General features: G+C 29.1%; 9 protein-coding genes across 16 annotated transcripts; 5 read left to right on the top strand and 4 right to left on the bottom strand.

Annotated features, from left to right (window-relative positions):
• The first annotated feature begins 1446 nt into the window (after positions 1–1446).
• On the top strand, positions 1447–3604 carry LOC124949244 (neuralized-like protein 2). The gene is made up of 3 exons (XM_047494006.1): positions 1447–2308; positions 2376–2699; positions 2781–3604. Exons 1-3 carry the CDS (start codon positions 1948–1950, stop codon positions 2897–2899), a joined length of 804 nt encoding a protein of 267 aa, XP_047349962.1. The 5' UTR covers positions 1447–1947; the 3' UTR covers positions 2900–3604.
• A 90-nt stretch (positions 3605–3694) lies between these two features.
• Positions 3695–5956, bottom strand: LOC124949243 (neuronal acetylcholine receptor subunit alpha-6-like). 2 transcript variants are annotated; one of them, XM_047494005.1, is made up of 7 exons: positions 5508–5956; positions 5384–5428; positions 5199–5308; positions 4894–5098; positions 4636–4813; positions 4273–4323; positions 3695–4184 (listed from the first exon to the last, which is right to left on the bottom strand). In XM_047494005.1, exons 1-7 carry the CDS (start codon positions 5742–5744, stop codon positions 3811–3813), a joined length of 1200 nt encoding a protein of 399 aa, XP_047349961.1. In that variant the 5' UTR covers positions 5745–5956; the 3' UTR covers positions 3695–3810. The 2 variants fall into 2 exon arrangements, with proteins under 2 accessions (XP_047349961.1, XP_047349960.1); XM_047494004.1 differs by having other exon boundaries at positions 3696–4184; positions 4273–4425; positions 5508–5954.
• Positions 5957–6139: 183 nt separating this feature from the next.
• LOC124949108 (neuronal acetylcholine receptor subunit alpha-2-like) lies at positions 6140–9251 on the bottom strand. 4 transcript variants are annotated; one of them, XM_047493708.1, is made up of 8 exons: positions 8363–8520; positions 7912–8090; positions 7786–7830; positions 7591–7700; positions 7279–7492; positions 7016–7193; positions 6806–6937; positions 6140–6715 (listed from the first exon to the last, which is right to left on the bottom strand). In XM_047493708.1, the coding sequence occupies exons 1-8, from the start codon at positions 8412–8414 to the stop codon at positions 6360–6362; spliced, it is 1266 nt and encodes a 421-aa protein (XP_047349664.1). In that variant the 5' UTR covers positions 8415–8520; the 3' UTR covers positions 6140–6359. The 4 variants fall into 4 exon arrangements, with proteins under 4 accessions (XP_047349664.1, XP_047349663.1, XP_047349666.1 ...); XM_047493707.1 differs by having other exon boundaries at positions 6143–6715; positions 6785–6937; XM_047493710.1 differs by lacking the exon at positions 8363–8520 and adding an exon at positions 8178–8319 and having other exon boundaries at positions 6143–6715; positions 6785–6937.
• Positions 9252–9339: 88 nt separating this feature from the next.
• Positions 9340–13850, top strand: LOC124949101 (transmembrane protein 214-A). Its single transcript, XM_047493698.1, has 9 exons — positions 9340–9546; positions 9790–9998; positions 10114–10797; positions 10877–11087; positions 11171–11310; positions 12567–12693; positions 12768–13033; positions 13119–13270; positions 13345–13850. The coding sequence occupies exons 1-9, from the start codon at positions 9420–9422 to the stop codon at positions 13469–13471; spliced, it is 2043 nt and encodes a 680-aa protein (XP_047349654.1). The 5' UTR covers positions 9340–9419; the 3' UTR covers positions 13472–13850.
• Positions 13851–13940: 90 nt separating this feature from the next.
• Positions 13941–16547, bottom strand: LOC124949111 (deoxyribonuclease TATDN1). 2 transcript variants are annotated; one of them, XM_047493717.1, is made up of 5 exons: positions 16238–16547; positions 15895–16074; positions 15057–15450; positions 14781–14984; positions 13941–14702 (listed from the first exon to the last, which is right to left on the bottom strand). In XM_047493717.1, the coding sequence occupies exons 1-5, from the start codon at positions 16275–16277 to the stop codon at positions 14597–14599; spliced, it is 924 nt and encodes a 307-aa protein (XP_047349673.1). In that variant the 5' UTR covers positions 16278–16547; the 3' UTR covers positions 13941–14596. The 2 variants fall into 2 exon arrangements, with proteins under 2 accessions (XP_047349673.1, XP_047349675.1); XM_047493719.1 differs by having other exon boundaries at positions 15895–16018.
• Positions 16548–16817: 270 nt separating this feature from the next.
• On the bottom strand, positions 16818–19002 carry LOC124949102 (dolichyl-diphosphooligosaccharide--protein glycosyltransferase subunit 1). The gene has a single exon (XM_047493699.1). The coding sequence runs from the start codon at positions 18865–18867 to the stop codon at positions 17029–17031; it is 1839 nt and encodes a 612-aa protein (XP_047349655.1). The 5' UTR covers positions 18868–19002; the 3' UTR covers positions 16818–17028.
• A 168-nt stretch (positions 19003–19170) lies between these two features.
• LOC124949110 (40S ribosomal protein SA) lies at positions 19171–22374 on the top strand. 3 transcript variants are annotated; one of them, XR_007100969.1, is made up of 8 exons: positions 19171–19323; positions 19809–19970; positions 20055–20266; positions 20459–20746; positions 20839–21063; positions 21164–21234; positions 21734–21948; positions 22037–22374. XR_007100969.1 is itself a non-coding variant. In XM_047493716.1 (7 exons), the coding sequence occupies exons 2-7, from the start codon at positions 19838–19840 to the stop codon at positions 21840–21842; spliced, it is 1038 nt and encodes a 345-aa protein (XP_047349672.1). In that variant the 5' UTR covers positions 19171–19323; positions 19809–19837; the 3' UTR covers positions 21843–21994. The 3 variants fall into 3 exon arrangements, 1 of the variants encoding a protein (XP_047349672.1); XR_007100968.1 differs by having other exon boundaries at positions 22026–22374; XM_047493716.1 differs by lacking the exon at positions 22037–22374 and having other exon boundaries at positions 21734–21994.
• Positions 22053–23036, top strand: LOC124949113. Its single transcript, XM_047493721.1, has 2 exons — positions 22053–22343; positions 22925–23036. The coding sequence occupies exons 1-2, from the start codon at positions 22053–22055 to the stop codon at positions 23012–23014; spliced, it is 381 nt and encodes a 126-aa protein (XP_047349677.1). The 3' UTR covers positions 23015–23036.
• On the top strand, positions 23030–25038 carry LOC124949105 (serine--tRNA ligase, cytoplasmic). The gene is made up of 5 exons (XM_047493704.1): positions 23030–23491; positions 23576–23860; positions 23941–24162; positions 24233–24489; positions 24561–25038. Exons 1-5 carry the CDS (start codon positions 23030–23032, stop codon positions 24811–24813), a joined length of 1479 nt encoding a protein of 492 aa, XP_047349660.1. The 3' UTR covers positions 24814–25038.
• The last annotated feature ends 8 nt before the right edge of the window (positions 25039–25046 follow it).

The following is a 25046-nucleotide window of genomic DNA, read 5'->3' as shown; positions in this document are numbered from 1 at the left end:
GTTCGATATCACAGATAAATCTATATTATTAAAGATTTAATTGATTCGACTTTTATCTTTAATTAAATATTATAATCTTAATTAAAATACAATAATATATTTATAATATGCTATAATATAAAAATATAATAATATAATAATATATTTAATTAAATATTAGGGATTTATTACGATCAATTATAATCCGATATTGACGTCCGAAGAAACGATTGAAAAACTTGATATAAATTGTCAAGAACTTGGATGTTTCCCATATGAATTACGATTAACGGCGTTACTTCCGGCTGCAGAAAAAACTACGCATGTCACGGCGACATTAGGAAATATTGTGAAATTTTCACTTTCAATAAGAAACTTTACTTTGAAGAAAGCAGACTTTGTCATCGAAGTTAGTTAATGAAAATTTTCATTTACAAAAAAAAGAAAAGAAAAAAGAAAAAGAAAAAGAAAATGAAAATAGAAAAGGAAAAAAAAATAAATTTTAGAATAAATATAAATTTACTGAACGTATAAGTAAAATAGGAGAATAAGAAAACTTCACATTATATTTACATATTTAATGCAGGTAAACAACGATAGTTTTATTTATCCTAAAAAGATTGAATTGGAAAGATTGGAAAAAGGTTCGATCGATATTATTTACGAGCCGCACGATATCGAAAATATTACGGCCATTTTAACAGCCACTTCAAAAACGGCGGGCATTTTTACGTAAGAAAAGGCGGGAAAAACGTGTGATTTAATGTTTTACAAAATGAATATTATATCGTAATCGCATAATGTCTCATCCCTTGTATTAGATATCCCATAATTGGTACTTATTCATTACCAAAACCTCAAGGTCCATACACGATGACAGCGAATTCACCAGTTATGATCAAATTCAAAAATATTTTCGAAGAAACAAAAACATTCGAATTTTTCGCGAACAGTAATTTAGATTTCGAGATTAAACCAACATCACAAGATATTAATCCGAAACAGGTTGGTGTATCGTAACCTTCCAAAATAATACCGATCGTTTATTAATATTTATATTATTTATAATATAATTATTTATTATTTTAAGGAAATTAATGTGATAGTGAATTTACGACGTACGGAAGAAACTGAATTTTATGAAAAGTGTCCAGTGACGGGTAAACTTTCTGTGCATTGCACGGATCCTAGACTTTCTCATGTGATTTGGATATATTATTTAAGAGGAATTATCGAATAAACGAAATACAATTTATGTTTGTAAGAGAGAATTTTTTTTATATTATCGAATAATTATCGTAGTCTTTGCAAATCCCGATCGCAATGAATGGTTCACTCGATAAAAGAGAAGATTTTTAAACATTACAACGCATATATTACATACATATATACGTACATATATCGAAGAGGCGGATGTATAAAGCAGCAGCTTTAAATCGACTGCTATTTAATCCGCGATATTGCAGCGACACTGGTCAGTCCAGAGAGAAGGACAATGATTTCCTTTTCGGAACCGCGCGTGCTCCGATCTCGAGCCGCTTTGAGATTCTGTAATGGTGGACGTTCGATTAGTAAACACGAGGACAAATTTTGTCGATACAACTTCGGTTATCTTATTTGTCACCACAACGGAATTCCTTAAATCGATCCTAAGCTTCTTAACGATCCCGTTACTTTATTTAAAAGTTCGTGATGATACTAGCTTAACCTCAAATTTATAGTTTCGATCGACGATGTAACCAGGCCAGTGATGGCATTTCGATGTGTCATTTACAAGGTGTTCTCTCTATCGTAGAGATCATTATATCAAAATACGAAGAATCGAAAATACGTTTGATATTAAACGTAAATCACTGTTTAACCTTGACTCATCCTCCTCGATGGAGTTTAATAAATTTATGAGTTCGTTCGAGACATTCGACGACTCTTAGTAGTAAATTACTTTCTTTTTACATCCTTTGAGACAGGATGGCTGAAAAGTCGAGAAAAATCGTTACAAGGTTTCATCCAACTCACGGAGAAAACATCGTACTTCGCGAGGATAGCACGGTGGCTTATCGCACTGCGAGCTTCGCTAACTCTTTAGCATTCAGTGAGAAACCATTACAACCAGGTGAGATATTCCTAGTGGAAATTGAGAAAACTGAAAGTGGTTGGAGCGGTCACATGCGCCTTGGATTGACTTTGATTGACCCAGCATCCGTTAAGAATAGTCTGCCCCAATATGCTATGCCCAATCTGGTAAAACTTGGTAATACCTGGATTTTCGCTATCACCAAAAGTTATACTATTTGGGATAGCTTTGAAGGTATCGCAGGCACTGGCTATGGTGAGAAAAGATTAACTTTGCTTTTCTATAAGCGACCTTAGTAACTAATTATTTATTATTCTCCTAGGTGAAGGTATCCCCACCAGAGAGAAGAAGCTGGTCACAGATGGAGTAAACGTTCAAACATCTCGTGGTGTTATACCATTTAATGCTCTTAGACCAAATACTATTGAATCATCCCATTATATTTTGCCTACTGACGCTGGCAGTCGTATTGGAATTATGTATGTGCCACAGGCTGGGTCTGATACAGCAGAGATGCATTTTATTATAAATGGAGAAGATCAAGGAGTATGTAGTAAAGATATACCGTATAAAGCTGGACCATTGCGTGCTGTAGTAGATGTTTATGGTACTACGAAACAAGTGAGGATAGTGCAACTGTACGGTGGTATGCATTGTTTCCTTATTTTATATATTATTCTCTTAAATTAATCTTCAGCTTATACTTCCTAAAAATATATTTTAACAGTGTCAACATTACAAAGCGCCTGTAGAGATGCTATTTTGCAATATACCAAAAGGAATGCAGTGGACTCTCTTCCACTTCCTCGAATATTAAAGGATTATTTACTTTATCAATCACAGTGAGAATTATTACATTCCATTTTATTTTTTCATTTTTTGTCTTCTCATTCATATATCAATTGCCATTTTGTTTTTGTTTTTTTTTATCGTGTATCACTTTAAGAATTTCTTTCTTGCATTTATTTTTGCATTATCTATTTTTCTCTAAGATTAGATATATAAATAATATAATGAAGAAATTTGTACATGTTTCCATTATTCTTTAGAAGAAGAATGTTTCCATAAGATCATATTGATATTTGTATATGAGAATGCATTCAAATAACATTCACATTTAGCAAGTAAGTTATCTCCTTCCAATAATATTATTGCTCAATTTGCGAGTGTAAATAGTGTAAGAAAAATCATTGTTAAAAAAAAAACGTCATTTAACAAAAAATCAAATGAACTGAGGACAATTTCTTACTATAGGCCTTCTCATTCTATTTGAAAATTATAATTATATATAATACTAAAATTTATTATTTAACATGATCATAAATTAAAAAATTGTTCTATCATAAGATATGCCCAATGATACTCAATATACAAAATTTAATATTTCTTATTGACTTCGTGATTTGTTATATTCATGAAATAAAATATATAAGTATATCGACGAGCATTTTTTGTAGCGATCATTGTATGAGTATCGTGAGAATGAATACATGAATGTTAAAATCATTCAGATCTGACATGTTTTCCAAAATAAATGTATTTATAACAAAACATTTTTATTGTTACAAAACCTTCAATTAAAATAAGAGAAGATATTTTTTCATAATTTAATATATTATTAACTCTCAAGATTATACAATATAATAGTGTTATTAATATTTTTATAATAGCTTTATTAACAGATTAAATCACAGTCAAAGTTAAGCTTATAGTTCATATATACCATTTATAAGAAAATAATTATCTTAAGAAAGATTTTAAGTATTGAAGTTATAAGAATATCCAGAAGATTGAGTTGGAAAGTATATACTAATCAAAATGATGTAAATAAAAAGAATGCAAAGAAAATTGATCCAACTAATAAGCATCACAACATGTTTCCAAGTTACTTCATTTTTCTTTAAAATTACTAGATTAGCATTATCTTCAGCTTCAGTTTCCAATTCTGCAGATGCTTTAGGATCTAAGATACTTACAAGAAGAATCCGTCCTATTTTACTTTTTACAATGGTAGAGATTCTCGTTGCAATCCATGTTGGAGTCTCTGTTGTTAATTCTAATAAATGACGTAAAATACTAGTTATAATAAGAGTAAAACAGGCTAGAGCGAGTGACTTCATGAAGAATTTCACTGTAAAAAGTAAAAAAAAAATGAGATTATCGATAAATTTGTTGATTATAAAAAAAATTTTTTTATAAGTCATTATAAAACTACTTACTCAACATCGTAGAATCGCCACCATTTCCTTGTATTTGCCAATAGAATTCTTCTAAGAACAACAAATGACATATAAAATTTAAATTTGCAAGTATCATTCGTTCGGTAGATTTTGGATTCAGCCATAAAGTCGTCAATGTCATTATTATTAATACTAAAAATATAAATAAAGAAATAATGTATCTCTTAATGTAAATCAAATTCGCTTTTTTTACCGCTATGGCGCTTGTATCGCCATCTTCCTTTCCACTCTTTCAAACTTCGTACTAATGTTCGCGATACACATGTATATTTATATGTAATTCTTTATCGTCTCTATAAATTATATATTAACTTAATAATAATATTAAAAAATTTTACGTACTGATAATTGATGACAAATAAGTAGCGTGTATAGCGTTAAAATGTCGTCGTAAAATGAAATGAAAAGATATCATTGTAGAAGTTAAGTCAAAGCCAAATTTATAAGATTCCGTGTGTGTAATAACGTAAGATCGTACTATTTCCCATTCCAAATTTTTTTGAAATTCGTTCATAATAATCTATAAAATATAATAACAAAAGAAAAAAAGCAAATATAATATTAATATAAAAATTCACATTCTTCATAAGTATTTCGTACCCCGGTATTTATAAGAACAAACTGGAGTTCCTCATCGGAGTAGGACCATGAACCAATTTGAATCGTACAATTTTGAAAGTCGTAAGGCCACCAGGTATAATCCCTAAGACATTTTACTATATATTTAGTAGTTGCTACACATTTGACTTTACCTGTGTTGGATAACCAACAATTTGTAAATGATATTTCGTTTTCATGGGATCCTCTATATGCGAAATAAAGAAAAAAGATAAAATGAGAAAAAAATGAATACATAAACACATTCTAAGACAATATAACCGATATATGTATATTTATCAACCTACGAGTTATGCATCATGATATCCGATATCCATAATTCGTTACTTTTTACGTGAAGGAAGTTGACATCGTTATATTGTGATGGTTCCCAAGTGAGATGGCCATCCTCCCACATCTTACATGCAAATTAAAGAACCATATTAAAACCAACATAAAAAATGAAAACACGTATAAATATTATTTTACTTACGAATATTGTCCAACAATGCAGTTCCATGACATTTTCGTCGTCTTCCTGAAAAAAGAAAAGCATAAAAAAAATATATTTCGCAATTTATGAAAAAATTTTATGAGAAACATTAGATGACACTTACAACATTGATAAATTTCGGAATTATTCCGAATTCGATGTTTGTTGTCGTTCTATGATTTGACACCGGTCTGATACTTTTAATGTAGTCGCAGAAAAGATGTCTTTTTAGCTGAAGAACAGTAGACTTGCTTTCGATTTCATTACATCCTAAATTTTCCTGTACCTCGTAATTATTGAAAATGAAGGATGTATCGGAAATAGTAACATATCCAATTAATGATAGAACGAATAAAATCATGCTGACTTTTTCGAAGATCACGAATGACAATTAAATACGTCCGTTGTTAACTATTTCAAACTGTATGTTAAACGTCAGTACGCCCAATGTAATATAAAACTGCAGACATTAAAGACCGCCCACCAGAAATCATATTCCTTATCATTTTAAAAGATTTATGTATATATCACTATTTTATTGAGGAATATACTTAATTCCAATTAATTAAATCTAATTAAATCCAAATAATTTTCACGAGAAAAATCTCTATGTCGAAAATTTCATTAAATCATTGTCATGCGTTATATATAAATATTAATTATTATTATTATTTTAATTTGACTTTTTATATTTTTATCATATAAAACATTGAAAGGTTTCCAACGAAAAGAGTCTATTTTATAATAATTAAAAGCTTGAAGATTTTTTTATAGTTTATTCAATGTACATACATACTATAAATGATAAGTAAAATTTCAGGATATATGTATATGTATTTTTACTCGTAAGATATTCGATGAATATGTCTTATGTACAGGTTCTCTTAATTAAAAATTTTCTTTTTTTTTTTTTTTTGATAGTCGTTAAAAAAGAAATTAAAGCAAAGAAAAAAATATTATTTTTACAAAACTTTTTCTAATCGGAAGGTACAAGAATTGTAAAAATGATCACGTAGGTCAAGGCAACGGCTATGAAAGATAACCATTCGATGATCGCAGCGAAATGTCTCCAAGATGATTCCTTCTTCCTGCCATTTATTTTCGATAGATCTGAATTTTCATCCGTTTCATTGTTCAATATACTAGTGGTCGAAGCTTTTGATTCATCATCAGTAAGGATCAAAAAACGTCCTGCTCTGTTATTCAAAACGAAGGATATCGTGGATGAAATCCAACTCGGTGTCTCCATATTCATATTTTGTAATTTTCTTAGCAATGCTGTTAATATCAAAGCAAATGCAGCCAACGCGAGAGAATCCCGATAAAACAATACTGAAATTGTCAACATCCTGTCATTTAATTATCAAATATTCGTGAATAATAAATCTATTGAATACTTACATATGTGTGGTACATTCTCACCATTATGGGGCAATTGCCAGTGCAAATCAAAAATGCAAAGTAAGTGACAAATAAAATTCATGCTGGCCATCGCTATTCTTTCTGTCGATCCTGAATCCAACCATAGAACCGTCAACGTTAGCAGTGCTATCGCTTTTGTAGAAAAATCATTTAATGATCAAAAAAGTAATTTAAACGAGATTTCTCTTGACATAATTAAAATCAACTAACCTATAGCGGGCGTAACAAAAGTAACATGTACCAATCCCGGTTGTCTTTCGACAGAAAATGTATAAACAAGTATAGGGAAGGTATCATTAGGACAACACTCGAATTTTTTCACGATCTTTTCAGCATTCAGAATCTTCAAACTCCATTCCGTGTTATTTGCATAACCCTCCATCTCATACTATGTAATTAATAATTATTTAAATAATTTTTCTATAAAAAAAATCATATTTTCGAAATTTCTAAATCGAACAAAAGAAATGTACTCCTTTCTTGTCAAGGTGAAAATTGATTTCTTCTCCAGTATGCGACCAGGAACCAAATCTGATACGACATTCATGCTTATCGTAAGGCCAAAAGGTAAAATCCGTAATACATCTGGTCACGTAACTCAACGCCGGTATACAGATAACCGAGCCCGTATTAATGATCAAACATTTGGTCGAAGGAACACCATTCTGTTCTAGTGACATATCACCTCTGCAACATAAATCATTTGACTAATAAAATGAAATTATATAGTGAAATAATAATATACAAGATAAAGTAAAATTTTCTTTAGACTATTTTTCACTTACGAATTATAAACTGATAAATCTGGTACCCATATTTCATCGCTATTTACATGGACAGTAGAAATGCCATCGAAATCGCTAGGATTCCAATTAAGATGTTCATCCTTCCAATTCTATTAACAATAAAAATGGAATACTGTCAAGACACGCATATAAATATTTGCAAAAGTCAAGAAATAAGTATGGTATCTTACTTACGAGGCTCATCCAGCTATGAAGGGTCATTGTGCTGGTCCAATCATCCTGTGCAATAAAATAAATATGAATAAAAAAAAAATTTTTTTAATTTTTCTATTTTAATTCTAATTTTCACAAAAATCTTACGAATTCCAATAACTTTGGCATAAGCTTCACTGTAACATTAGTGACCACTTGATGATTGGTAGTCGGTCGAACGGTGGTATCATAATCACAAAAAAGATGTCTCTTCAATTTCATCATCATCGACGTATTCTCGATGGACTTACATTCATGCACGGAAAGTGACCTCTTCTCAGTGGCATCTACATATTTGAATATAAAATGTATATAAATATTAATTAAAAAAAAAAAAAAATTATAATAATAAAGAAAGAGAGATGAAATTTTACACATCTTTTTTCTCTTTTGTTAAATTCATAAATTCCAACATTTTCTTTTTTTTATTTTTTTTTGTTCATTTTCCCAAAATCACATTATGTAACGATATAGTATGAGTTAGAGAAGAGACAATAAATAAATCACACTTTTACGACAAATTTATATATATAGTACTAAAACTTTATCATTCACATACTAGTTCGTTCCATCAAGATGACAAAGAAACCAAACAACCACAGTATCCTCATTTTGATTAAAATGAGCCAACAGCTCCAAATCGACTAAATTGGAAGTTCATTAGCAGCGGAATACAATTAACAAAACGCCCCGTGAAATTTGAAACTTCTAACGCCCCCCATACCAACCTATCGATATCTGCTTGAGAGAACTTTTCTATATTTTTTTTACCGCGATCATTAGAATATAATATTCTGCATAATGAGCATCATGAATTTAAGAACAATGCTACATAAAAAATCATTTAAAAAACAAAACAATGAAGCATGAAATTTATAAATTATGTCGGATTAAAAATATTTTAAGTTTTAATTTTGTTTTTCAAACTTTAACTACTTCTAACTTCCTTTTTTGCTGGCCCGCCATTTTTAAATCTATCTATAATAAACATCGGATAGCCTACTATTTTCCTCAAATTCGACTCACTAACACTACTTACAATTGAATTCAGTAAAATGTTTTTTGGATCATCCGTAAAAAACAATTTGAATTTTTTTTTTCATAGAAGTCACGTGAGTGATATAAAAAAAAAATTAAAAACGATGACGCGTATCGATGCGTCATCGTTTAATAATATGACACATACATCGCTTCTATATTTAAACTTCTGGGACGAAGTAATATAAATATTGTTAATCAATAATCATTTATGTGATGAACCGTTATAATTATTTTAAAATGAATTCTTCTAAAGAGTTCTCAATGAATTTTTTAAAATTTTTATTTCAATTTTAAATTTAAAGAAACAATTATACTTACCGTCCCTTTAATAAATCTCATCATTTTAATTATCCTATTACCGAAAAACATCTATCTACTGCCCACGAGATGTACATAGAAAGAACATTTTTTTTTTTATTAATGGCAGAGTAAAAGTCAGCGCGTGGCAAATATGAAAATGCGCATGCGTGACACGTACAACGTTTCAGTCGGCAACAAACTGCCAACAAACGCCACTTCAGTGCCTTCGAGACAGTGTTGTCATTTGCCTTATTGTTTATCACGTTCGTTGCACGATGTCGTCTGGCGGCTGGAAAGTAGTTGGAAAAAATAAAAAAGATCGCTCTAATGGAAAGCCAACTAAATTGACGAAGGCCGAGAAGAAGAAATTTATCGAAAACGCGCCAAAAGTCGAAGATTTCCGTAAGACAACATTTAACCTAAGTCAATGTTTATCAATATTACCTTTTTTTACCAATAAAATTTAACTCTTTTTGATCCTTTAATAAATTTTCGAATAATGACTTATTATTGTCTCCATACAATATATTTGCATACTTATCAAACCGTATTTAGAAATGTGGGTCATCTCTACACTATACATGCAATTAAAAAATAACTTTCATTGAGTGAAAGTGTGAAAGATTATAACTATTTCTCTTTTAGTTCCACTAAGTCAAGTGAAAACTTTGTACGACAATTTGGATAGCAATAAGGAAAATAAAAAACCAGCAAAGGAGAAGGACAATAAAACAAAGGAGAATGAAGAAAAAAAGAGGCAACAAAAACAGCAACAACAACAACAACAGGCAGAAAAAAAAAAGCAAGAACCCAAGGAGAAACCACCAAAGACGATAAAGGATGCACTTAATGCGGTATATACATAGATTTTTATTTAAAATTTGATTTTTGTATTATAACAATATATATATATATATATATATATATATATATATATATATATATATATCGCTTTTATTATGTTTATAGATAAATGTAGATGATTTCTCAAATATCTTAACTACTGGTAGACTCCAATATCCAGAAGCTCCACTAATATGGTTAAAGAATCTCGTTGCATATCTTAATATAAAGATACCAATTGAGAAAGAAGATGCCATATTTTCTGGAAAACCTAAAGATTATCCATTATGTATCGTACCAAAATCAATATCATCTACCATGGAAAGAGCCGTTACAATGGCGGGTCAACAAACGGCTCAACTTTTTTATGAAATTACTTTGACTACTATGGCTACAGATATGGCCAAAGGAACGGCTGTTGTGGGTCATAAAATATTTTTGCAACTTTTGGCACGTGTGAATCCAGAAATGACTATAGCAAACATTTCTAAACTAATCAGTGTAAGAAACTCTTATCAAAATAGAAAAGCCATAGGTTTATCCTTACTTTGGGCACTATCACAAGCTGGCGAAAAAGACTTGGCTATTGGTTTAAAAGTATGGCATGAAGTAATGTCTCCTCTATTGATAACAAAAAGTTATGCCAACTATGTTGTACAAATACTAAATGATCTTGTCTTTGGTCATGAGGATGTGCAAGATTTGAATCCAGATCTTTATTTAAATATAATCGAAGATACTTATTTTGGAAAATTTAACATTCCTCTTATTGTAGGAAAGGAAATAGATATTAGCATTGAAAAATTGAGAGTGAGTTTCTTTTTATGAAGTAATTAAAATATAAAGATTAAAAATAATAGCAAAAAGTTATTATACAATTTTTTTTTAGTCAATATTGTTCAAAAATAAAAGTATAAATTATTCCAAATTCTTTGAAATACTGATTGGTAAAATCAACCAGAAAATAACTCAAAGCTATAGAGATGAATTAGTAAAAGCACTTGCAGCTTGTATTATTACAGATGTCCATTGCCTTTCTACTTGGAGATCTCTTTATTCAAAGAATCTATATCAATCTAATCTTCTTTTAACATATATTGGTAAGTATATATTATTTATAATTTAATTTCATTTAATTTAATTAAGTTTCAATGATTGAACATTTTTATTTGACTTTTTATAGATAACAAATGGGATTCTTTATATTCAAATCTGAAAACAAAATCTTTTAAAGAAACTCTTTTATTCTTCCAAAATACTAATGAGAAGTGGAAAAGAGGAAAAGAAGAAAGCCTTGCTCATTCTTGTACTAAAATATGCAAAGTAAGTTCAATATATTTTATAATTTTTCTCAAAATTCTGTTATAAATTACTATTAAACATGATAAAACCTTAACATGATATTACTCTTAAGAATGATAAAACCATTTCCATTAAAAGATGTATAGATATATTTTATAATCAGAATATTTGCAATAAAATTATTCATTTTTTATTGCATAATATATATATATATATATATATATATGATATCCTAATTTTTATTTAGTATTATTTATCTGATTTAAAAAGTAACAAATAAATTCTGAAATAAATAATAAGGAAAAAAATATCTAAATATCTGCAACTTTTGATGGTCAATGATTTGGTGGAAAAAAAAAAAAAAAAAGAAAAAATACATTTCCTGTATTAATGTAAAAAGGTATTTCAAAAATATTTCGAAGAAATCTTTTTCCGTTATGTTAATAGAGTATGTATATATAACATAGAATATTACTGACGCTCGAATAGAAAAAGAAACTACTAAAACTAAACCATAAATCGAACAAATCCTGTTACGTCGTAAAATCCATTCGAAAGTAGAACGCGTACATCTTTCCAGAGAGATTTCAGGCGGAATTAAAGAAACTAAAGACGAACTTTGATCTTCTCGATTAGCTTTAATATCGTGTGATACGTGTTTGTATATATAATATTCTTGAAAAAAAAGCGCGCCAATAGAAACGCTTCCTAGTACACTTGGTCCAATAATATAACGACAAGTAAATGTAATCATTGGTTCATTATCACTCGAAAACGATTGATAATATAAATAAACGTTAAATATAATCATTCGAATATTTTTAAATCGTAAATCACGAGTTGTTTTGGTCAGATTTTTTTTACATTTATTTAATTTTGAGGTTAAGTTGTTTTTCGAGTGCGTACTATCGATCGCATGTTAACCCCTCGACACCGCCAGTAACGACATTGACATGGTATGTACGGTTGTATCTATTATCTTCGACGACATATACGAAACGATCGCTTCTCTATTTTCTACGTCAACTTTTTATATAATTAAGCAAATATTTTCGTTCTTTTTCAATCTCTAAAGTAAGCAAACGATGTAAAATTTATAATCGATTATTCTCATCTCTGTAATATGTAACTAATGGAGGATTAGATAACAATTTTTTCGCCTTTTCTCACCAATAGTAAATCCGTTAATACAATTTGAAACCTTGGCATTGTTTGATATTGATTTTATCTTTGAAACACAAATTTATCATAAATTTTGTTTTACGTTTTTTTCTTAGGCAATATTAAAGAAAATGACTGCTTCCACTGATAGAAAGTTCCCTTGGAAAAGAGGAAGTGTACTTCTGTTATTACTTATTGGTACTATTTTAATTTATGACTGTCAAAAACATGGTAGTTTTGAAGGTAAGTTTTATAATTAATAAATATTTTTTTTATCTATTACTAGTAGTAATTATTTTGCTTATTATTTGTTTTAGCTTCGAATACAGGAAAATTATTAAAAAATAGTGGAATAACTGCACAAGCTTTGAAAATCTGGTCGATGACCGAAGTGTATACTAATAAAATAACTAAAACTATAGAAGATAGTTCACCAGAATATTATAAAGCTGCTGTTAACTTCTCTACACCGTATATCAAATTAGGAAAAGATTTATATATTGTGACAAGGAACCTTTCTATACGATTATATAATAATGCAGCAGCACATGTAGAGAAACATGGCCCTATGGTACATGAAGCAGTATGTACACACACACATATATATATTATTTTTAGAACTATTTCTTTTTTTCTGCCAAATGTGTGAATTTTTTATTTTTTTGTAGATCGAGCATTATTTTCCGGGAATGATAGAACAAATTCAAAAGCAAAGTATTCAAGGATTTCAACTTGCTAAAACTTATTCAATAATAGCTGGAGAAAAACTTATTGAAACCTTCGATTTTGCAAGTCATTGGTTACGAACAAATGTTTTTGTGTAAGTTTAATATAATATCAAATTATATAACACTAAAAATTTGATTTTTTGTTTCTTTTTTCGTTTTGTTTTAGTGGTGACCTCAGTCCAGAAAATCTGCAGAATTATGCCAATCGAGCTATAGATGTGACACAGACATATGCTAGTCAAACTTATCATTGGGTATATGAAAAAATGCAGTCACTTTCTAAAGTTTCATGAACAAACTGAATTCTTTACTTTCCAACTGATTTCATTGTTAATGAAATTACCTCTATCTCTGCATTTATTTGTTAAGATGTGAAAAGGTTGCATAGTTTCAATGATCATGTCATGACGGCCATCGTACCTGTGATATTCCAAAAATATATCTTGTCCAATTTTGGCATTTAAAATATTTCATAATGTTTTAAATTAGTACGACGAAGATTCTGCGTAAATATGAAGTTCTTTTTTGTAACTTTTCATTATTATTGTGAAATAGATGTTAATAAGAACTAAATCTTAATTTGGTACCAAACTCATTTAATATTTTTTGTAATATATTGATTAATGTATTTGATTTTTTTAGTATACTCATTAAATAATATATTAAATAAAATTATAATTTTTTCCATATTTTCACAAACATTTAGAAACTACAATTTTTAAATGTTAAAATAACATTACATAGAAAATAACAAAATATTAAAAAATTACAATTTGTAAATGTTTTCACAGTAGTAATAAAAACAAATATAGAGAAAACGACTTGCTTAATTTTATAATTCTATGAGTTTTAGAAATTAGTGTTAAATACAAGTATATAGATAATACTCATATAGTAAATAATATTAATAAACTTAGCAATAAACAATTATTATTAATAAATATGATAATATTAATTAGTAATGATACTAATAAGAATTATAATAATACCAATGATAGTGCATCTTGATAGAAGGTGGTTGGCAATAGTAATAATTTTAACAAGAATAGGTAGGCACATATGAACAGATTTTTTGATGAATTTAATTTGCAGACATAGTCTACAATAAACCAAATACATCAAAAAATTTGTTCATATATGCTTATTTATTATATTGTTGTTTTATGTAGGAAGAGATCAATGGAATGTGGTATCTAAAGATAACCACGAAGCTATGCATGTAAAAATGTGGTTTCTGGATTTTTTTTTTATCAGTAAATGCCTCTGGTGGATTCTTTTCTTGCTTATACGATCTTTCAATTTATATCCCTGATTATTCATTATGAATACGGCACGCATATAAAATGCGTATGAATAGCACATTCTCGACAATCATGCAAATACTCATTCATTGTGATACTCATTCACTGTGACACATCTTATAAATCGTTTGGAAAAAATACTTTCATTGTATTTTTATATATTTGGTTACAGAGATATTCTTCTTCTTCATCCCTAATACGAGCAAGTATTTCCAGTATTTGACTGCAAATAAGGATATATAAATAATATTTCTTTTATCTTTTGATCATATAAAACATGTTAATATCACGAATTACTTACACTATCGTACATGGTTCATTTCTTCCTTTAACCATACGATCAGGTCGCCATTTCTCTTTTTTAACAGAAGGAAAATGAGTAATGACATCATTTGCGGAAGCATGAGTTGCCCTGACCTCACACCAAGGGCAATCTGTTTCAATCATAAGCCTATCTGATGGAATAGTAGTCACCGAGAAGAGATTATCTTCTGTTTTGAGAGAACTGTTAACATGAATTACTGAAAAATACAAGTTTAAATAATAGCAAATGTACAAATATATAATAACTGCCTACCATCCGTTAATACCGATATATAATCCCAATTGTAAAATAGAATTAGCCTCTTCTGGATTGCCATCAAAAGAATGCACTACACCAGGAGTTATTTTATCCTTGTGCTTTCTCAGAATGCGTACGAAATCTTCACTGGCATTGCGACAATGTAAAAACATTGGTAATTTTAATATTGAACATAAAGATAATTGCATTTCAAAATACTTTTTTTGTATCTCCTTTGAGCAAAATTGCAATCTATCATAATCTAAACCCATCTCTCCAATAGCTACTACTTTATCTTTATTTTCCATTGCTAGATCTGACAATGATTTAAGATAGTCCTCTGGGTTTTCATACTCTTCAAATTCATTACAATTAGTTGGATGACAACCAACAGTTGAAAATAATCTTTCTGAAATATACATTTAAATATATTCAGCTGTGTTACAGTCAAATTTATTGATAAAATAATATAAAAATGTTGTACCTTATAGAAATATTTGTATTATAGCATAAGTTAATGTATAATACCATTTGCATGCATTTTCTTGTTGCAGATACAGAACAGAATCACAGCAACTATTGCATCTCTCTCTCAGCATTTCCTTCTTGCACAATGATCGTATTAAAATCTAATGACAATAAATATAAGTTATTTTATATAATATAAAATCTATTTACTCATAGTCATGAGAATTATGTACAGATAGCTTTATATCGTTCCTGATAGAGAGACGCGACAGTAACAATGCTCCATTTCTTTAATAGTATCTCGACACCTGGTCACCACAAATTTCTTGCATGCTTATTTATTTATAAAAAGAAAAAAAAAAGAAAGAAGAAAAAGAAAACTCACCATCCGTTTTAGCTATTTCTAAAGCTTTTTTGCATTCCTTCATATTACCCGCAGTAATAATAATTCTGGAAAGATTATTGTCCCAGCAACGCTCCAAAACTTTATCTAAATCCGGTTGATGTTTCTGTGAACCATAATAGATTCCTTGATACATAGGATCGGTTAGATTTGCTCCGATATCTGTCAAAATATGAAATTATATGGAATATACTTTTAATGATCACATTAATGTAATCTCACATTTTTTCAATCGTTTTCTACATAAACATGGATATCGTAATAATTATAATATAGCTACATTAATAAAAAAAAATAATAAAAATAAAAAAGATATATATGATACCTATAAATTTGCGTAAATTAGTCATTCTGGCAGCAAGCATAAAATATGATTATTGAATGACAATCGAAAAAAGGCACGGCACACCCTGAGAGGTTAGCAGGTGTCCTTCAGATAACAGATTCTATGAGTTGACACATGGACGATTGTACTGTTTCCAAAGTTTGACGTTTTCATTTCCCTTATGTTAAAAATAATACTTTGCTATCATTGGTGCGATTTTTATTAAGACCGACACTTCATTTGCGAAATTTGTTAAGAGATAAACTTCAGGGATGACAACCGAGAGAATGCGATATGATAACAAATTCGAGATTTCTCTATCGATATCAAAACGATTATACGATAGTTTGATATTTTGTGTTACTGTATTGCGTTAAAAAAAAAATAGATTTCGAGTATTGGTTTTTATTTTTTAAATGAAATAAATTTATATATAAAGATAAAAACAACTATTAAGTAATTATAACAATAATATTAAATTATATTATAATTTTCTTTTAAAATTATATTTAATATTTTATCATAACAAAAGATTTGTATAAATAGATAAATCAATATATTTAAGGAACCGAAGTGTGAATTATTTTTATACGCTTCTTTATTACAAATCTTATAGTACAATTAATGCCATATTATTTATTATGCAATAATCATTTATAGTTTTTTAAATTTATTTAAGATTAATTTACAAACGTGATAATAAACTTACTGTATTGCAAATGCACCATTATTACTAAGTCTTTTGTTCTGAAATGCATTAATGTTTTAAACAAATAATCCTGAAAGTTGTATTATTGAAGTGACTTAACGATAGAATTTATTTTTTCTACACATTCTTCTTTTTTCTTTGTAATAGCTGTTTCTGCTTCAACAAATTGCTGACGTCCAATTTTTCCTGGAACTAACTTATCTACATATAGTGATTGCTGTTGATTGTACAGTTCTTTCAATATTTTGTCATATTTTTGGAGTTCTTGAACACGTTCATGCATATCCCCTGACTCTCCCTTTAAACGTTGAGCAATTTCAGCAACAGCATTTGTTGCACTTTTGTATTCTTGGTTAATGCTCTTTACAGCAGACAAAAATGCATTAGCATCTTTACTTGTTTTCAAATAATTTAGTTGATCATCTAATTCATTGTATGAGGTAACTCTACGATCTTGTGCAGCTAATATTTTCTCACATTGACCCGCAATACGTAATTTACTTTCTGATATTTCATCTTTATCAATTGAAAAGTCCAATCTTACATATGTTATAACAAACAAAAATAGTAAATATAAAGCAAGTGCTACAAGTAATGGTTCTTGTAACATTAAAAGACGGGGAAATGTATATTTTAGTTGAAAATTTTGAATATGATTTTCAATTAAATTCTTTTTAGTAACAGAAATGACAGGACGGCCTGTAGTATCCAAATAAGTATAATGTAAACTATCTGGCAGACGTGTTGCTGGATACGGTAAATTTAATTTTATGTTACGTGATCCTTCAGGTAGAATAATTTTTACAATTAACTCGTCTACAACCATGTCATCAAAGATATGATCCAATAATCTCATTTCTAATGCATACTGATCCCCAGAATGGAATAAGTACTCATAACTCGGTACATTGTAACCAATCGTGTAACGTGTCTTCCATCCACCAAATAACGGAAATCTTGGTCTTAAATTCAATTCTACAGAATCCTTCTTAATACGTGTGTGTGATGTAGAAATATTCCCAATTTCATCTCTATAATAAATGTCAGAAGCTGCAGCAGGCAGAATGGTATCAAAACTTTGTATGCTTGCTTGTCCAGATTTAGTTTCACGGGCATATTCATAGCGAGAGAAAGATCCTTTTAGTTGAGCACCTGTATGTACTAAATCTATGCTCTCTTCTACGGCTATATTACCCCAATGCGATATTTCAATAGATCTTTCAATTCTTGTAACCGTAAGGAACTTATTATTATTTTCAAAATGTACTGTTAATTCTTCATAAGAAAATGGAGATAACTTCTCATATGGACCATATGTAATTGTAGAATCACTTTGGAACACAGGTTTTATCTTTGAATAACTTTCAACATTGCGACTAGGTAATGATACTGTTGTAGTCAGTTTTCCAACTGCATAAGGAGAATAAATGTAAACATTTCCTATGTATTTCACAAGTTGTTTTTCTTTTTGTGTAATCTGTTTAGGATGTGGTATAAGTTCATGAGTAAATATAGTTTCTACTTCTACAGACATTGTACGACCTTGCGATAAAGGATCTTTAAGATCGATAGAATAAAAAATCTTATCTAGATGTTTGTCTACTTTAGCTTCTTTTACTTTAAGTTCTATTCTTCCAGATTCACGTTGAGCAGATATGTAGCTGAGAGTGCCTTTGTGGCCAGGATCAATGGCAAATAAAAAATGCCGTATTTGTCGATCTTTACTTCCATTTTCTAATATAACTCTCGTTGTGATCTTCGTTAATTGTGATTGCAAGTCAATATGTTTTTCCACTATCTTTAAACTTAAATCCGGATCCACGAGATCGGCGGCATTAAGAAAACGAATGTGTAAAATCAAGAACAGCGTAGAACTCCATATTATAGTATTTAGATGACTTCGAAACATACTTTTTGTCATTAGATTTGTCTAAGAGAAATATTTATGATTATTTTACAAATCCCTATCGTTGTGCCGGTAAATGGGTTACTGCAGGTTACTGACAATAAGAGACATGAACGTGGCGTACTCTTATGGCGTCTAGGGGCATTCATCAGACGTGGCTAACAATCTTACCAAACTTCCAAAATTTCTCTCATCCCTAAGTTTTTCAAACCAAAACTTAAGACTTCCGGTTCTCTCATTATTTTTAAATATATTTCATATATATCATTAAATTTTTCTCATAAACAAATATTATTAAATAAATAATAATTTAACATGACTATTTTTTTCTAATTATTACTTTTAAATATATAAATTTTATAATGAAAAAACTAGTGTAGTTACAGTTTCCATCTTTATCTTCGCCTCTAAAACGAAGCTAACGTGTTCACTTCCTTTCCGATTGGAAGTCTCCTAGTGGCATTGTATAACGTAAGTTTAGAATTAATATTTTATTTTATTTATTAAATTTTTTTCAATTATCAAAGAATTTATGCATAATTACCTTTTTAAAACTTTTTTGCATATATACTTTAATAAAATTTTTAATAATATGTACTTTTAATAAAATCAGAAGTTTATTTTGTACTGATACACGTGGCTAGTTAATAAAACGTATATATATGTATATATATATATATATATATGTATATATAAAAAATCACATTTTGTACATTTAAATTTATTATTATTTTACAGTATGAGAAATAATCGTAATATAATTTTATTTTTAAAGAATGTTTTTTTTATATTAAAAATAATTTGAGGTTAGCTTTTTCTATATATGCATGCGTGTATATATAATTTATATATACAAGTATATAATAATAATTAATAAAAATAATCGTTTAAAAATTAACAATGCTAATTTTTTGATTACAGATTGCTGATATTTTAATTATATTTATGTATTGCAGGTTAATCGTAATTCAACCACAACGTTAAGATGTCAGGAGGTTTAGAAGTGTTAGCTCTCAAAGAGGACGATGTAACCAAAATGCTGGCTGCATGCACTCATTTAGGTGCAGAAAATGTAAATTTCCAGATGGAACAGTATGTGTATAAAAAGAGAGTCGATGGTAAGATATATTTGTCGTATAATTTATATACGTGAAAAATCTATCAATAATTATAGTAATTAACTGTCATATATTAATTATTAGGTGCAGGTGTTAATGTTATCAATCTTCGTCACACATGGGAAAAATTATTATTGGCTGCACGTGCTGTGGTTGCTATTGAGCATCCTAGCGAAGTATCTGTTATCAGTTGTCGTCCAGCTGGACAAAGAGCAGTTTTGAAATTCGCAGCTCATACTGGTGCTACTCCTATTGCTGGACGTTTTACGCCCGGTGCATTCACTAATCAAATTCAGGTGTTAAATGTTATGAAATCAGCTTGCAATTACATTTTGTATTATTCTTTCAATTTATGATGATTATTTTTCATACAGAATCAATACTTGTTGCTTTTTTTGGCTTAATCTTTTCTGATTTTATTTAAAGAAAATATAATAACAAGTGAAGATATATACAAATATTATAATAATTTTATGTATTAACTTTAGGCTGCTTTCCGGGAGCCACGTTTACTCATCGTAACTGATCCAGCTACTGATCACCAACCTATTACTGAAGCCAGCTATGTGAACATTCCTGTTATTGCATTTTGCAATACTGATTCGCCTTTACGTTTTGTCGACATTGCTATTCCCTGCAATACTAAGAGTTTCCATAGTGTTGGTCTTATGTGGTGGCTTCTTGCCAGAGAAGTTTTACGACTAAGAGGTTCCATCCCACGTGAAACCAAATGGGATGTTGTCGTTGATTTATTCTTTTATAGAGATCCCGAAGAGGTTTGTATATTTATTGAATATTATTTGTTCAATTTGTATATTTATTGAATATTATTGTTAATTTTGAATGAAACATAATGTTAAATCTTTAGGCTGAGAAAGAAGAACAAGCAGCAAAAGAAATTGCACCGGCTAAGGAATTCGTGGCTCCTGTTGAAGCCACAACTACAGCAGAACCTGGTTGGGCTAATGAAGTTGACGCTGATGCTGTACCTGCTGAAAATTGGGCAGATGAAGTAGCAGCACCAGCACCAGCAGCAATTCCTGCTGCTACTGCTGCACCAGCGTTCCAAACCGGTGGTGATTGGGCGTCCCAAGTATGTTTAATCTTTTAATTATAATGTTCAGATGTAATTGTTCCTTTCACTAAAAAAGAAAAAAAAATTTAATTCTTAAATTTTATTTGTATAATTTTAGGCAACTGAGGAATGGTCTACTACACCATCTGCTACTGTTCAAAGTTGGGGAGGTGCAACCACTGAAAAATGGTAATTGCGTTCTCTTTGAGTGATTTTAATTCACTTTGTATACAATAATTGTAATAAAGTAATGGAAACACATTTTTACTGTTATCAATATTACGTTCCCCATTTTATTATGCAAATAAATAATATATGTTGTATCGACACGTGACTCTCGCTCATTGTTTGACATTGAAATATACCAACAAGAAATTTTAATAGAAAATTTTGCATAATCGTGATAAACGATTTCGTAATTTGATTAATTTTATATCATAACCGATTGATTAATTTAATATCACGACATATTCATTATGGTGGGAAATATTAGTGATGTGTACTATCTCTTACAACTGATACTTCCAGAAGTTTATGTTTATATACGCGTACGTTTCTATATTTAACCTTAAAAAAATGTTTATAAAAAGAGATATGCGTATATATTTTGTGATAGACTAAAAATTGTTTTTGCACTTCTTTTTTTTTTATTTTTTTATTTTTTTATTTTTATACGTTTTTCTTAAAGGATACTGTTCTACATGAACTCCCATGGCCTGGTGAATCAAACAACGATGATATGGATAATCTGGAATCAACTTGTAATAACATTCCTAAACATATATCCTCGGATTTAATAACTCTACCTTTTATATGTGTTCTATCATTTATTATCCTAATAATTTTTGAAAAATTTTTCAAGAACGATAATAATCTTTATGCTTCGGGTACTAACATTTCCATGTGAGTTCCGTCGAATTAAATAAAAAATTATAATTATTTAATGTTATTATGAGAACATTACATTTTTTGAATAATAGATCTGATTTAGACCTAACGATCTGCCAATGGTATATACAAACTCCAGGATAACAGATACTTTACATTCCTGTGGTGATACATTTTTTTCCCAAGAAATTCTTCAATCAAGTAATAGTCCTCTTCAATCTATGTGCATAAAATCACAGCGATCGAAGAATTTGAATTTACCGGGCTCTTCGATCGCAAAGGTACATTCTGAACATTTGCATCATTCTCAAAGCACGCAAACGAACTTACGGATTTTAAATAAAGCTGCTAAATCAGAAGAATGGGTTGTACGACGTACCAGAAGTGGTCATATTTATGGAAAATATCCTGTATAAATGATAAAAACGTTTTTCTATTGTAGAATTATTTGAATTTTTTTCCTTTTTTTATCAACGTAATCGTTTTTATATCATATAATATTATTTTATATTTATTGAATTTTACCAATTAACAATTTTTAGTTTTCTTTTTTTGTTTTAATATCTTTCATTTTGCGTAACAAAATTTACTTATTTATTTATTTATATAAGAAATTTGCATTTATAACCTTTTAATTTCATATGTATATATATATATGAAATATGATTATTTATATTGATTAGGATTATGCTATGTTTCTTTGCATATAAATTTGAGCCGATTTATGTATTCAATTTATCTCTTTTGTTAATATAAATTTTTTAATATATTTTTTGTATGTTAATTCTTTACGATATATTTTACACATTATCCATATTTTACGTACTTTAAAATCTATTAATATTTCGTATAATTATAATGTTTTAATTAAAATAATAATTGTTTTTTAATTATATTAATTGATTATATATTATGTGTGTGCGTATGTTTAAATTTTGATATTTGTATAAGAGTGAATAAAAAGATAGAGGTCTGTAGTCATAAAATATAGAGTTTTAGAACACGTCAGTATAAAGAGCTACACAGTCGGTACTCGGTCCCACGTGGAATAGACATTGGATTTAAATCTAGAAGAAATTAAAATATTTCAATAACCATGGTGTTAGATTTAGATCTATTTCGACAGGATAAAGGTTTTGATCCTGAAAAAATACGTGAAAATCAAAAGAAACGTTTCAAGGATGTAGCTTTAGTCGATTTAGTTGTGGAAAAAGACAAATATTGGCGACAGCTGCGTCACCGTGCTGACAATTTAAATAAAGTTAAAAATTTATGTAGCAAGGAAATCGGTGAAAAAATGAAAAAGAAAGAGCCTGTCGGCAACAGTGATGAAGTACCTGAAGAAATTGCTAACAATTTAGATAATCTTATATCCAATGATCTTAAACCATTGACTGTCAAACAGATCAAAAGTATTCGTACTTTGATTGATACTGCCATTCAACGTAATGACGAAAATTTAAGTTTAACAGAATCTGAAAGAAATAATGCACTTAGAGAAGTAGGCAATCATTTACATGAATCTGTACCAGTCAGTAATGATGAAGAAGAAAATAAGGTATATGAATTGTTAGATGTATTAACTAGTTTTGAACGATACAAATATATATCATATATTTAATAAATGTTTTGAAAATTATAGATAGAAAGAACTTACGGGGATTGTACTGAGAAAAAGAAATATTCTCATGTAGATCTGATACATATGATTGATGGAATGGATGGCGAACGTGGAACTTTAGTTTCCGGCGGAAGGGGATATTTTTTGACTGGACCTGCAGTTTTTCTACAACAAGCGCTTATAGATTTAGCCTTAAGAAAATTACTTGAAAAAGATTATAAACCTTTATATACTCCGTTTTTCATGCGCAAAGATGCAATGCAAGAAGTAGCGCAACTTTCTCAATTTGATGAGGAATTATATAAGGTCATAAATATATATGGTACAATTTATATAAGATATTGTTTAGCAGTTAAATGAATAAATTTATTTTTTTTTTCTTATAGGTCATCGGTAAAAGTAGCGAACGTAATGAAGATAAAGACATGGAAGAAAAGTACTTGATAGCTACATCAGAGCAACCAATTGCTGCCTTTCATCGGAATGAATGGATTCCTGAAAATGCTTTACCTGTAAGATATGCTGGAATTTCTACTTGTTTTAGACAAGAAGTTGGATCTCATGGGCGTGATACCAGAGGAATTTTCAGAGTTCATCAATTTGAAAAGGTAATTTAAATATTCTATGTATTACGTATATTTTTATAAGCAACAAAATTCATCATGTATTTATATACAGGTAGAACAGTTTTGTTTAACTTCGCCTTATGATGACAAGTCATGGGAAATGATGGAAGAAATGATCAGCAATGCAGAAGAATTTTATAAAGAACTCGAAATTCCTTATCGTATTGTGAATATTGTCTCTGGTGCTCTTAATCATGCAGCTTCTAAAAAACTCGATTTGGAAGCATGGTTTCCTGGTTCTGGCGCATTTCGTGAACTTGTATCCTGCAGTAATTGTTTAGATTATCAAGCAAGAAGACTTTTAGTTAGGTATGTTATTTTTTTTTTTATGTAACAATTAATTTTTAATCATTTTAAACAATAAATGTTATATTTTTCAGATATGGTCAAACTAAGAAAATGAATACAGCAACTGATTATGTCCATATGTTAAACGCAACAATGTGTGCAGTTACTCGTGTTATATGTGCAATTTTGGAAGTACATCAAACAGAAACTGGTATTAAAGTACCAAAAGTTTTATCTCGTTTTATGCCTTCCAAATATGATGAAGAAATTCCTTTTGTCAAGCCTGCTCCAATTGATGAGGCTGAAACAAAAAAACAAAAGAAAACAAAAGAACATGCTGCATAATAAATTCAACGGGGCTATAGAAAATTATGCATTTTTATCAATTGTATTTATTATGTTTAATTAAGACATAGGATAAATATAAATAATGTATAATTTAGATTATGCACTTTTTATAATTTTATTGCTACAATGCTTATAAAAAATTCTCTTTAACTCAAAATGATGAAAGCCTTGCAGCAAAAATAAAATATTACAATAAACTTGCTATTCTGCCATATAAACAAATTTTTTAT

This window comes from Vespa velutina, chromosome 5 (assembly GCF_912470025.1).
Source record: "Vespa velutina chromosome 5, iVesVel2.1, whole genome shotgun sequence".
NCBI classification, from domain to species: Eukaryota; Metazoa; Arthropoda; class Insecta; order Hymenoptera; family Vespidae; genus Vespa; species Vespa velutina.
This window is presented reverse-complemented; position numbering and strand designations above follow the sequence as displayed.

Coding starts and splice junctions, on each gene's coding strand:
- LOC124949244 (XM_047494006.1), top strand. CDS start 1,948: ATGGCTGAAAAGTCGAGAAAAATCGTTACAAGGTTTCATCCAACTCAC. Junction 2,309..2,375: donor TATCGCAGGCACTGGCTATG/GTGAGAAAAGAT, acceptor TTATTCTCCTAG/GTGAAGGTATCCCCACCAGA. Junction 2,700..2,780: donor GATAGTGCAACTGTACGGTG/GTATGCATTGTT, acceptor ATATTTTAACAG/TGTCAACATTACAAAGCGCC.
- LOC124949243 (XM_047494004.1), bottom strand. CDS start 5,744: ATGATTTTATTCGTTCTATCATTAATTGGATATGTTACTATTTCCGAT. Junction 4,814..4,893: donor TTGTTCTTATAAATACCGGG/GTACGAAATACT, acceptor TATATTTTATAG/ATTATTATGAACGAATTTCA. Junction 4,426..4,635: donor TTATTTGTCATCAATTATCA/GTACGTAAAATT, acceptor TTATATTTTTAG/TATTAATAATAATGACATTG.
- LOC124949108 (XM_047493707.1), bottom strand. CDS start 8,414: ATGAGGATACTGTGGTTGTTTGGTTTCTTTGTCATCTTGATGGAACGA. Junction 7,831..7,911: donor TGCCAAAGTTATTGGAATTC/GTAAGATTTTTG, acceptor TTTATTGCACAG/GATGATTGGACCAGCACAAT. Junction 7,493..7,590: donor GATTTATCAGTTTATAATTC/GTAAGTGAAAAA, acceptor TTTATGTTGCAG/AGGTGATATGTCACTAGAAC.
- LOC124949101 (XM_047493698.1), top strand. CDS start 9,420: ATGTCGTCTGGCGGCTGGAAAGTAGTTGGAAAAAATAAAAAAGATCGC. Junction 10,798..10,876: donor TTAGCATTGAAAAATTGAGA/GTGAGTTTCTTT, acceptor ATTTTTTTTTAG/TCAATATTGTTCAAAAATAA. Junction 13,034..13,118: donor GCCCTATGGTACATGAAGCA/GTATGTACACAC, acceptor ATTTTTTTGTAG/ATCGAGCATTATTTTCCGGG.
- LOC124949111 (XM_047493717.1), bottom strand. CDS start 16,277: ATGCTTGCTGCCAGAATGACTAATTTACGCAAATTTATAG. Junction 14,985..15,056: donor TATATCGGTATTAACGGATG/GTAGGCAGTTAT, acceptor TCATGTTAACAG/TTCTCTCAAAACAGAAGATA. Junction 14,703..14,780: donor AATGAACCATGTACGATAGT/GTAAGTAATTCG, acceptor CCTTATTTGCAG/TCAAATACTGGAAATACTTG.
- LOC124949102 (XM_047493699.1), bottom strand. CDS start 18,867: ATGACAAAAAGTATGTTTCGAAGTCATCTAAATACTATAATATGGAGT.
- LOC124949110 (XM_047493716.1), top strand. CDS start 19,838: ATGTCAGGAGGTTTAGAAGTGTTAGCTCTCAAAGAGGACGATGTAACC. Junction 20,267..20,458: donor CATTCACTAATCAAATTCAG/GTGTTAAATGTT, acceptor TATTAACTTTAG/GCTGCTTTCCGGGAGCCACG. Junction 21,064..21,163: donor GTGGTGATTGGGCGTCCCAA/GTATGTTTAATC, acceptor GTATAATTTTAG/GCAACTGAGGAATGGTCTAC.
- LOC124949113 (XM_047493721.1), top strand. CDS start 22,053: ATGGTATATACAAACTCCAGGATAACAGATACTTTACATTCCTGTGGT. Junction 22,344..22,924: donor ATATTTATGGAAAATATCCT/GTATAAATGATA, acceptor CATAAAATATAG/AGTTTTAGAACACGTCAGTA.
- LOC124949105 (XM_047493704.1), top strand. CDS start 23,030: ATGGTGTTAGATTTAGATCTATTTCGACAGGATAAAGGTTTTGATCCT. Junction 23,492..23,575: donor ATGATGAAGAAGAAAATAAG/GTATATGAATTG, acceptor TGAAAATTATAG/ATAGAAAGAACTTACGGGGA. Junction 24,490..24,560: donor GCAAGAAGACTTTTAGTTAG/GTATGTTATTTT, acceptor TATATTTTTCAG/ATATGGTCAAACTAAGAAAA.